The sequence below is a fragment of the Mirounga angustirostris genome, unplaced genomic scaffold, assembly GCF_029215605.1.
Source record: "Mirounga angustirostris isolate CCGP_5_RB_7025 unplaced genomic scaffold, mMirAng1.0.hap1 SCAF_8, whole genome shotgun sequence".
Taxonomy (NCBI): domain Eukaryota; kingdom Metazoa; phylum Chordata; class Mammalia; order Carnivora; family Phocidae; genus Mirounga; species Mirounga angustirostris.
In genome coordinates, this window is record NW_026991716.1 from 63,597,777 (window position 1) to 63,610,076 (window position 12,300).

At 39.7% G+C, this 12,300-nt stretch overlaps 1 protein-coding gene across 1 annotated transcript in view; it reads left to right on the plus strand.

Moving 5' to 3' along the window:
• The window catches only part of CD109 (CD109 molecule), a 138,431-nt gene that overhangs the window by 73,577 nt on the left and 52,554 nt on the right, over positions 1-12,300 (plus strand). The window contains exons 10-15 of the mRNA XM_045867091.3: positions 14-123; positions 2,649-2,873; positions 3,720-3,821; positions 3,914-3,976; positions 4,591-4,767; positions 8,006-8,158. Coding sequence (XP_045723047.1) covers positions 14-123; positions 2,649-2,873; positions 3,720-3,821; positions 3,914-3,976; positions 4,591-4,767; positions 8,006-8,158 — 830 coding nt within the window. The remainder of the gene's footprint in view (positions 1-13; positions 124-2,648; positions 2,874-3,719; positions 3,822-3,913; positions 3,977-4,590; positions 4,768-8,005; positions 8,159-12,300) is intronic.

Sequence of the window (12,300 nt, forward strand, 5' to 3'; positions counted from 1 at the left end):
ATTTCCAAAACAGGTATCTCAAGAAATGCAAGCTCTAATGTATTTTTCAAGCAACATGATTACATCATTGAATTTTTTGATTATGCTACTGTCTTGAAACCATCTCTCAACTTCACAGCCACTGTAAGTTGGCGTGTTTATTAATGATCTAAAGCAACAAGTTCAGTTTAATGAAACAGAATGGCAGATAATATTTTCAGCGCTTTTCAAAAAAAAAAAAATTAAGGGGCGCCTGGGTGGCTCAGCTGGTTAAGCCGCTGCCTTCGGTTCAGGTCATGACCTCAGGGTCCTGGGATCGAGCCCCGCATCAGGCTCCCTGCTCCACCTCGGTGGGAGGCCTGCTTCTCCCTCTCCCACTCCTCCCTGCTGGTGTTCCCTCTCTCACTGTCTCTCTCTGTCAAATAAATAAAATCTTAAAAAAAAAAAAAATTAAGCCCAAAGTAGATAGATTACTTTTCCCGCTTAGTTATATGAAGTATGTAGAATTGTTCCCAAATGACCTTTGTCTAAGTTTTCTTAAAAAGGTGGTCTCCAACAAAAGTTATTTTCCTCAAAATTTATTTAATAAGGAATTTAAGTTAGATTTGGATTGCTACATTGAAGCTTTTATAAATATCTTGAAAGAATTAGGTGTTAGTCAAAAAATTTCAATTTCAGTTTGATTTTCATAATCACTAATTTTAGTTCTAACAAAGATGTTGCATTAAAAATTATCAACAAATCTCTCTCTCTCTCTTTTTTTCCCCTTGAGTTAACACTTACTGAGTGAATTTTGACAATGTGCAAGGCAGGGTGCTGGGTGGGGCTTACAGAGCTAAGAAGAACCCAGTCTCTACCCTGGATTCACAGTTTTGTGATGGTGACAAGTCATACACACAAGTATGACTTAAAGCAGGATAAGGTCACTGTCATGCATACATTTCTGTAGTGATTTAAAGCAGGGGTTGGCAAACTTTTTCTACAAAGGACTAGATAGTAAATATTTTTAGCTTTGTGGGATATATGGTCTCCGTGACATCTACCCAACTCTGCCATTGTAGCATGAAAGAAGTCTTTACTACTTTGTAGCCAGGTCAGGGTGGCTGTGTTCCAGTAAAACTTTTATTTACAAAAAGACTGGATTCGGCTTTCCTGCCTGCCATAGTTAGTTCACTGACCTCTGGTTTAAAGAAAGAGGGTATGACTTCTTATTGAATGGATCAAGAGAAATTTTAGATAGTTTCTGATTTCAAATATAATTTAGTTTGAAAAAGGAAGAAAAAGACCCTTGAGGCTGCAAATGGTAACTTCGAAATGAGAGTCTGGGAGGAAGAGTTGGCTTTGGGATAGGGACGAGGGTCATTAAAGGATGCTTTATGGAAGGGCAAATTTAAGCTATTTGTTAAAAGATCAGTAGGATATTATTTTATTTTTTCAAAGATTTTATTCATTTATTTATTTTAGAGAGAGAGAGAGAGAGAGAATGTGCGTGTGAGCCAGGGGAGGAGCAGAGGGGGAGGGAATAAGAAGGGTAAAGAATCTCAAGCAGACTCCACGCTGAGTGTGAGTGTGACTCAGGGTTCGATCCCATGACCCTGAAATCATGACCTGAGCCGAAACCAAGAGTCGGACGCTTAACCAACTGAGGCACTCAGGTGCCCAAAATCAGTAGGATTTTAAATGTTTGTTGTGGGGATGGGAGATGGGGAGCAAGATGAGCTGAGACAAGGCAAGAGCCCTGCTTGGCAAGTTCAGGTGCATTCACCTAGATCAGTACAATTGTAGCAGGGAGTTTGTGTCTGGGAGTGGTGAGAGAGAAAAGAGGAGGCAACGTGTGGGGAGTTGTCAAGGATCCTAAATGACACATGCATGTTTTTGAACTTTATGCTCTAGGCAGTGAAGAGCCTGGGAGCCTTATGAATGTGGGAGGGGTATGGCAAAAGTGGTATTCCAGGGAGATGGATGAGGGCTGTGTATAGGAGGATGGCTGCAGCCCAGGTGTGAGGTGGCGAGGAAGCTCCAGGGGGGGCGGGGATGTGCAAGTGGAGAGGACACAAGAGAGAAGTACAAGACTTGGTATAGATTGGATTTGGGAGGTGGGTATAGGGAGGGGAAACTGAGAAATGTGAAGTCTGGCAGAATTGTGGTGTTAGCAAAAATAGGAGAGGCAAGATGGTTGCTCAGTTATAGATGCACTGAATTTGAGTTGACAGGGATATTTAAGTAGAAATTTCCTGCAAGTGGAAATTGGAGGTGTTGAGTATGAGCTCCAGAGCAAGGTGAGGAAAGCAGTAGGAGTGCTGAGATCTTTGAGAAAAAGAGAAGCACAGATAACTGATAATTTAGCCTTGACAAATTCCCACGTTTAGGGAGAGGAAGGTGGAACCCAAAAAAGACACTGTGAGGATGCAGAAAGAGGGCTCTGAAATAAAGAAGGTTCTTGTGGAGCCATGGAAGGCAAGAGAAGCCAAACTATCAAGAAGGGAATGGTCAGTGGTGTTGAAAGCCTTCTAGAGAGAGACTACTTCATCTGGAAGTTAGGGTGCTACCAACAGTTTTTGAGAATTCAGTTTCATTGGAATAGCACAGATGGGGACTGGATTCAACTGAACTTAAAACCTTTGCTTTTCTTGTTACCTGTTTTTAAAATGTTGTGTTTTGACAATTAGGTAAAGGTAACCCGTGCTGATGGCAATCGACTGACTTTTGAAGAAAGAAGAAATAATGTAGTTATAACAGTGACACAGAAAAATTCTTCTGAGTACTGGAGCAGATGGGACAGTAGAAACCAGGAAACAGAAGCTGTCCAGATCATAAATTCTACCCTCCCCCAAAATGGAATCTTTAAGATTGAATTCCCAATCCTGGATGATTCCAGTGAGCTACAGTTGAAGGTACCATCTGTTTCTCATCATTGTCTTACTACAATAAGATCATTGAAATTGTAATCTCATGGTAGGCACTCAAACCATTAGAGGTCAAAGTGCACAGGAAGTAGGAAGTAAACACATGTTTCTATTTAAAAAAATGGAGGAAAGCATTATAAGCAGTTTAGTAACAGTGGCTGAGGGGTGGACCAAATGCTTCCTTGTAGATTCATTTTGAAGAACACAGTAAAATATAGCGCTCTGAAGATATGATGAAGAAGCTCCTCAGATTCCCAGCCTAGGTTGGTTTTCAATCACTTGAAAGTATATTTTGGCAGGAGCTGAAATGAAAGAGGAAAATATTTTTTTAAACCTATACTCCTTTGCTGAGCTCTTTCTCAGAGTGGCTCATCTGAGACACCCCAACCATTCCTGCTATCTTTCTTTTCATTGCCACAGGTTTGGTCCTTTGAGTGTTACTCTGACTACTGGTAGATACATGGGTTGGTCTGATTTCTTGCTTGTAAATGAATTCTGTGTTGTGGAGAGAGGGAAAGGAGTTCTTTCTCATTTTGTTCTCTCTTGTCATAGTGTTTCTTGATAATGTACTTTTATTTCTGAAATAAGTTAGGACTATGCTTTTTCCTCTTAGATTATGGTGATGAAGACCCTCTTCTGTGTTTTAAAGCTGTCACTTTCTTTATAATATAAGCTATAAAGTGAAGATCCAATGTCTGGGGAACATTTTTTTTTTTTTTTGCAAGAAAAAAGTAGAAGTGAATTTGCTTTTCAGGAATTGTTCAAAATATAGTATTCTTTCTCAGGGTGTTACTGAAGATTAAAATTTATAGCTCCCTTTTCTTCTGTTAATAGGCCTCTTTTCTTAATAGTGTGAGTAGCATGGCAGTTCATGGTATGTTTAAGTCTCCCAGTAAGACATACATCCAGCTAAAGACAAGAGATGAAAATATAAAGGTAATGCTTACAATCACTTACAATTACAGTATAATTGTACTCTTTTGCCATTCATATGTGTTTATTAAATAAGTTTTTTTTTCCCCCCCTAGGTGGGATCACCTTTTGAGTTGGTGGTTAGTGGCAACAAGCAATTGAAGGAGTTAAGCTATATGGTAATCTCTTACAGAATTTAAATTTATTATTTGTTATAGGATCATCGAGAATGATATCTACCTTATGTCTGTACTCACTAATTTTTAAAATTCAGTCTTATATCCTTTAGCCTGCCCTTTTTATATTGCAATCAAAATTTCTTTTTTCTTCCTTCACCTGTATTTGCATTTCCAACTTAAGATGGATAATTAAATCTTGCAATCTGTTTAAAATTTAAATTTCTATCAGATAATCCATCTAAATTTATTGTAGAAAATTACAAAGTATGAGAAAAACAAAACAAAACAAAACAAAACAAAACAAACTTGCTACCCATAGCCTTGAATTTTGCTCATCCGGCTCTCCCCAGTGGTGCTCTATATTTCTCCTGCTCAAAAATAGATTCTTGACTGTGAAGGTACTGTTGTCTCAATCAGTATTTCTTTATCTTATCCTTTTCTGTTTCCTAGCTTGTCCTTTCCATGTTGGTCAGGGAAGTTTCCTTGCATTCAGAAAGGCTTGAAGTTGGTTTAAGTCAACGATTTGTGTGTATGGTTGAAATTATTATGATTGTAGCTGCAGTTGAGATTCTTATTAGCTTTGGCATAAAATGGAACTCTTCTCTTCTTTTCAGGTAGTATCCAGGGGACAGTTGGTGGCTGTAGGCAAGCAAAATTCAACAACCTTCTCTTTAACACCAGAAAATTCTTGGGCTCCAAAAGCCTGTATTATTGTGTATTATATTGAAGATGATGGGGAAATTATAAATGATGTTCTCAAAATTCCTGTTCAGCTTGTTTTTAAAAATAAGGTAAGATTTAAGGTAATGATGTTAGAAGAAAACTTCACATTAGTGAAGTCTGAGAAATGTTAGTATTTCTTTAGAAAAGTATCACTAAACAAAATTGGTTAGAGATTTATGTTCATTTCCAGAACTATGGTTAAACCTCTTCATATTGTTACTACATATGTATTTTCACATGTGGAATTATCGGGCAGTGTGGGTCTTATTTGTAAGTTATGATTCTTGGCTTTAAGACTTTAACTTAATTCCATGAGGCTATTTCAGGATTTCTCAAATGGTGGAGTCGATATTGCTCTAGCGTGGAATTCCAGAGGCGATTCTAGAATTTGTGTGGTTTTGATATTGGCGTGAGAGTGAAATGAAGGGTGTGGGAGGGAGGGAGGCCGTCAGCAGTGATATGTGGAAGCAGAGCCCAGGTTTGGTTTATCCATTTTATCAGCCTGGAAACTCACCCCGGACAGATTTACAGTAAGCTTGGCTACCTGGCATGTGGAGATCTGTGTGGAGTTTGGTCTCTAAAAGCACCAGGGATTTGTATAGCTTAGGGCATATAGCTTGTTTAGGAAACCCCCTTGAACCCCAACTTTGAAAAGTAAGCTGGCTGCAAGAGTGCCTGGTGGAATTGAATCATCTCACGTATAATAAAATGAGCCATTGTTCTCACTGAAAGCTGCTGCCTTCTCAGTTCATTTTAAACAAAATAATCATTGTTTAAAAGTATTGATTGTGGGGTACAATTCCTTTGATAGCATTCCTGTTTGCTTAATTTGTTAAAATTCTGAGAGGTTGCAGTAGTCATCTTCACATTTTGTCAGTGATGGTTAACTAACTCTGGTTATCAAGATAAAATACAAACCTCTATTTTTCATTTTATAAAGAATTTTTTCAAAGACAGTGCTATCTTCTGTTATTTTTAGAGCACGGATTGACAGAGATGAATTTTAAAGTAGGAGTCAGGCTTAGATAAGGAGGCGTACATCTTTGAGAGTGAGGCCAAGTATTAAAAAAGTTAGTGTAAGAGGTTATTGGCTTTGAGGAAGTGGAGTGTATAAGTAGCATAATTCCAAGAAATTTCTTAGATATGAAAGATAAGAAATATAGTTTCAGCTATATTTGCAAAAATATATTTCTCTGCCTTTTTTTTTCTTTTAAAGTAATCTCTACACCCAACGTGGGGCTCAAACTTATAACCCCAAGATCAAGAGTCACATGTTGTACTGACTGAGCCAGCCAGGCACCACTCTTTCTTTACTTTTTATATAATGTTTATTACATTACTCACAAAGAAACTAAAAATTTGAAAAGAGGTTATATTTAAGCAAGAGAAAATTAGTGAATCTTTTTTTTTTTATTTTTTTTATTCTTACGTTAATCCCCATACATTACATCATTAGTTTTAGATGAAGTGTTCCATGATTCATTGTTTGTGCACAACACCCAGTGCTCCATGCAGAATGTGCCCTCCTCAATACCCACCACCAGGCTAACCCATCCTCCCACCCCCTCCCCTCTAGAACCCTCAGTTTGTTTTTCAGAGTCCATCGTCTCTCATGGTTCGTCTTAGTCTTTTTGATGTTCAGTAATGACTGTGGAATAAATGGATAGGATGTGGAAAGCACAAAAGATGGAGGTTTAGAAATCGTCCATACGCAAGTATATCTTGAAGCCATGGGGTCTCGGAGGTACAGAGTTAAAGAGTGAGAAGTGCAAGTTTGGAACATGTTGCTCTCCTCCCCTTCCTTTTGGGTATAGGTGGAGAAACTTAAACTAAAAGTAAACTAGATAATAGTTTTATAAAATATTTCACTGGACAAGTTGAACAGGCAAGTCTTTATTCAAGACTATTGCAGTAGGGGGAAAGAGATTGAGCTCAACTTCACTGAAACAAAAGGCAGGAGAGTTTTAAGCAGAGGATGAGCTTGTGGAAAAGTCCTGGAGGACATCAAGGGGAGATTGGTCAATGTGATTAGGCCATCTGTGTTTGCTAACTGGCAATGTATAAGTTAGGCTCCTTTCCACCACAGAGACGGAAAGATCCATCAGGGACTCTGTTTTTTTGGTGACTACATTTCAAAGGATTGACTCTCAGGTCCTTGAGAAAGACAGTCCTGGGTTGTAAAACTGTCAAGAGGCTGGGAGAAGACTTACATTTCAAAGGGGCAGAGAAAGAATTTACAGTTGCAAGTTTTCTAAAGTAAATGCTGTAAGAAAAGGGAGTTTCGGGGGCTAATCAGGAAGAAGCCTGTCTGATGTTTAGTCAAGCCGAGGGGAACATGAAGGCCATCTTGGTCAGGAGATACAGTCACTGCATCAGTGGCCTATTGAAATAGAGCTAGACGGGACGCCTGGGTGGCTCAGTCATTAAGCGTCTGCCTTCAGCTCAGGTCATGATCCCAGGGTCCTGGGATCGAGCCCCGCATCGGGCTCCCTGCTCAGCAGGAGGCCTGCTTCTCCCTCTCCCACTCCCCCTGCTTGTGTTCCCTCTCTCGCTGTGTCTCTCTCTGTCAAATAAATAAATAAAATCTTAAAAAAAAAAAAAAAGAAATAGAGCTAGACAAGATGAACATTCCTAGTAGGAAGGAGCCTCATGACAAAGCCATTCAGTTTCAACCTGTTGAGATGATTGAGGCTCTTTAAGGAGTACTAGCTAGGACCATGCTTTGATGAATGTAATGAACAGAGGATGTTCAGGTGGCCATGGAGACATAGAGCATTGGGCCTAACTTGTGTTTGGTCTGTTCACCTCCTCCCTTGGAAAGACATCCCCCTGCTCCCAGCCCAGGCAGTTCTGTGAGTCCCCAGGGGAGCTCTCACTTGACTCACTTCTAAGTTCAGGTGACCAGCATGTGAGCATCTCTGGTTTCTTTCCTCTTCCCTGTTCTTCCTCCAGGATCCTGGCCTTCCCCAGGTGTCCCAGAGAACACTGCTGCCTTCTCTTTAACATTGGCTGGGGGCTGAGGGGTGTGGGATGGAGAAGGGGAAGAGGAGAGGTAGAGAAATGAAGCCTAAATCAGATTTATGCCACTGTGGGAGGTTCTATGACTTGTAAACACCGTTAATACATTTTTTTAAAAAAAATTTTTTCCCTGTAGAAGGCTTATGTAGGGTTTTAGAATGATCCCTCCGTCAAGGCAAATGTAGAATCTTTGCTAGATTTTGAGACACTGAACTGATGTTGGTAAGACATGTAAGTAATGCTTTTTAAAAAGTCAAATAAATCAGTCCTGTTTTATCCCTTTCTTAGATAAAGCTGTTTTGGAGTAAAGCTCATGCTGAACCATCTGAGAAAGTCTCTCTTAGGATCTCTGTGACACAGCCAGACTCGACAGTTGGGATTGTAGCCGTTGACAAAAGCGTGAATCTGATGAATGTCTCAAATGATATTACGATGGAAAATGTGAGTTTAGCTATTTTTTTCTTACAAAAATACATGTTTAAAGAGCAAAAAGGAAACCTTATTGCATTACCTCAAATATCTAAAGGGAATTTCATTAGTTCCTTTTAAGTATAAGTCAGTCATCAGTAAAGCTTCCAAATAAAAAGGATTTGCATTCTGGTTGTTATGTTGGAAAGAGGTTGCATGTGGTGAAGTGTCTTTGCTGTCTTAGATGAGAGATGCCATCTAGAGTTTTCCCTCATTTTCATGCTGTATTTGAATTTAAGACTCTCGAGAAAGTACTAGGAAATTGACTTGTATAATTTTGGATGACACTGGAGAAGATAGCTTTAGATAATTTTGAAGTAGTTTCTGTTTTGGTTATACATAATGGTTATATATAATTACAGTCTTATTGAATCAGGAATTTGTAGTATATTGAGGGAGTGAAATCATGTTAATCTGCAGAAAACTTATAAACCAAGAAATATATAAATATCTAGTGTTACATAAGCTAATCCCCTATTCATTAATAATTTCATTTTTATTTGTAAGCTCTTGATATATCCTTGTGTGCCATTGTCAGTTGAAATCTAGATTGTATAACCTAGGTCTATTAATTGATTAAGTATAGTGATTAACAACATATAGGAGGAAAGATATAAATGTTTAGGCTAATTTGGTCATCTTGTTGTAAATTAATCCACTTGACAAATATTATATATAATTTTCAGTCTATAAAGCTAATTTTTCTAAATGCCCCCCCCTTTTTTAAAGATTTTATTTATTTATTTGATAGAGAGACACAGCGAGAGAGGGAACACAAGCGGGGGAGGGGGGTGGGAGAGGGAGAAGCAGGCTTCCCGCTGAGCAGGGAGCCCGATGCAGGGCTCGATCCCAGGACCCTGGGATCGTGACCTGAGCCCAAGGCAGACGCTTAACGACTGAGCCACACAGGCACCCCTCTAAATCCCCCTTTTTAAAAAAAAACTCCTTTAAAGCTGGTTGGTCATTTTTTTTCTCTTGACTTTTTAAAAATTCACATTATTCTAAAAAGTCTATAGCATTTTGCATTTGATTTAACTGAATTTAGTAATATCTCTCATTTAATGGGTTTCTAAATTCTTAAATCTATTATTTCATTTTTGTTTCCCTGTGTACGTATGCACGCGTGCGCGCACACACACACACACACACACACTAGTTGGGTGACCTGGAGAAAATTCAACTCTCTGAGCCCCAGTTTCTTTATTTCTAAAATGCATAATAATAGGGGCGCCTGGGTGGCTCAGTTGTTAAGCCTCTGCCTTTGGCTCAGGTCATGATCCCAGGGTCCTGGGATTGAGCCCCGCATCGGGCTCCCTGCTCAATGGAGAGCCTGCTTCTCCCTCTCCCACTCCCCCTGCCTCTGTTCTCTCTCTCGCTGTGTCTCTCTCTGTCAAATAAATAAATAAAATCTTAAAAAAAAAAACCAAAATAAGAACCTTTAATAAAAAAAAAAAGAGAGGGAAGGGTCAAGCTCCAGGGACTAGAGAACTACTCTTGATCCTCCCTGTGTGCTGTTGGCTTTTATTCAGTGTTTTACTTTTAAGCTCTTAGGGAAAAGCATCACCAAGAAGAGGCAGTCTCTTAAGATTATGATGCAGCAGCCCTGCGAATTTGGAGGACAAGAGGAAGAGTGAATGCTTGGGGCCATGGGTCTGTGCCCAGGTTTTCCTCAGTTTGTCCCACCGGAAGGGCAGAGGTGCTGACTGGTATTCCCTGCCTGACACTCTGCAACAGGTAGTGCAGACTGCTGCTGCAGCTGCCGATTTGGGCAGTGCAAGTGCAAGCCATGATGGTCCTGACGCTCCCCCCGGGAAAGAAGCAAGAGCAGAATTCAAAAACCTTTTCCTCAGACTGTCTGCCTCTCGCACTTTCTGCCACCCACTTCCTCCCAACACACCAATTCAAGATATCCTTCACTCTTCCCAGGGTTTTCTCCCACCACTCATCTGAGTTTCCTACTTGCTTTTATTGTTTCTCCAGAGCTGGCTCTGGGGGAGGGTGTCAGGAGCCCGTAGTGATAGACCATTGTGGTTTCTTTTGTTCTTGTTAAATTTATAAGTGGTGCTGAGAACACCTTGGGAAAATTTAAGTGTGCTAGATCTTCCAGAAATAATTTCAGACACCAGCCTTTGCTGCAGCTTTGGCAATGCCTTTTTATTGAGCCACTGAGAAAAGGAGAATTTCTTTTTGAGATAGATGTTTCTTCCTGGATAATTCCATTGATTCACACGGGAGTGTCAGCAGAAGGTGATCTTGCGTGCATTTGTGTTCCGTAGCAGAGTGTGAGTCATGGGCCTAAAACCTTTTCTCTCCGTTATGTCCGGCTCTGCCTCTCTCCATTGCCGGTAGTTGGGCTGACTGTATTTGCCAGCTTGCTGAGATACAATATCCTGTGTTCTCGTTCTATTGCTTTCTTCTGGATGCTGGCACCATGTTTGCTTACCACGGATGTAGCAGTGGTGGTGGTTGGCATGGCGGAAACAGTGTATGCACGTGTTTAATTTTAGTGTGTTGTATGGTGATTAACATAACATAATAAAAAAAAAGAAAAGAAGAAGCAATAAACGTGGTGTGTTTTTTAAACTTGTGCTTAGAATCTTCCATGATTTTTATTCCTGCCTTCTTCTTAATTTGTCTGGTTAATGCTAATGTTAATAAGGGAGATGCATTGGAATAGTTACCATAAAGGGTATCATATCTTAACTTTTTTAATGTGGTGAAATATCTATAACATAAAATTTGCCATTTTAACCATTTAAAAAAGACAATTCAGTGGCATTAATGACTTTCATTATGTTGTACAACCATCACTACTATCTGTTTCTGAAACTTTTTCATCACTCCAAGCAGAGACTCTGTAACCATGAAGTGGTAACCCTCCATTTCCCCCTTTCCCCACACCCCAGCAACCTCTAATCTACTTCTGTCTTTGTGAATTTGCCTAGTCTAGATATTTCATGTAAGTGGAATCATACAAAATTTTTCCTTCTGTGTCTACCTTCTTCCACTTAGCTTAAGGTTTTCAGGGTTCATCCATGTTGTAGCACCTATTGGAACTTTCTTTCTTTTTATGGCTGCATAATATACAATTGTATGTATCTACCACATTTTGTGTATCCATTCTTCTCTTGATAGACGTTTAAGTTGTTTCTGTCTTTTGGCTTACGTGACTGATGCTGCAATGAACCCTTGGCATGCACGGATCTCTGAGTCCCTGTTCTTTTCAGTATATACATGGGAATGGAACTGCCAGGTCATTTTTTTTTTTTTTTTTAAGATTTTATTTATTTATTTGACAGAGACACAGCGAGAGAGGGAACACAAGCAGGGGGAGTGTGAGAGGGAGAAGCAGGCTTCCCGCGGAGCAGGGAGCCCGATGTGGGCTCGATCCCAGGACCGTGGGATTGTGACCTGAGCCGAAGGCAGACGCTTAACGACTGACCGAGCCACCCAGGCGCCCCGCCAAGTCATATTCTAATCTGTGTTTAGCTTTTTTAGGAGCTGCCAACTTCACTCACTCTTTTAGCCTATTTTATTCACTCTTGCTAGCAAGGAATGCTGTTCTTAAAAAAATAGCATTGCTAATGTGATCATGTAAATATTTCAATATTGAAAACACTTTCCTTGATGTAATTTGCATTATCTTGATTATCAATGAGGTTGAATAATTTGCATTTCTTTTTTTGTGAATTGCCTCTTTTTGTTATTTAAAAAAATGTAGTTAACTGACATTTGCAGCACTTATATTAACCATCAGATTTAACCCATTTATCTGCCAAAAGTATGGGCTGTTTTCAATGCTGACCCCTATGTGTTGGTTTAGTCAACCAGTGACATTTAAGTTCTTTCTGGGCAAAACTCAAGCATACACTTTTTTTTTAAAGATTTATTTATTTTATTTATTTGTTTTTAAAAAGATTTAATTTATTTATTTGAGAGAGAGAGAGAGAGCACACACAAGAGAGGGAGGGGCAGAGAGAGAGGGAGAAGCAGACTCCCCACTGAGCAGGGAGCTGGGACCTGAGCCGAAGGCAGACACTTAACCGACTGAGCCACCCAGGTGCCCCTATTTATTTATTTATTTTAGAGAGAGAAAAAGAGAGAGAGCGAGAGAG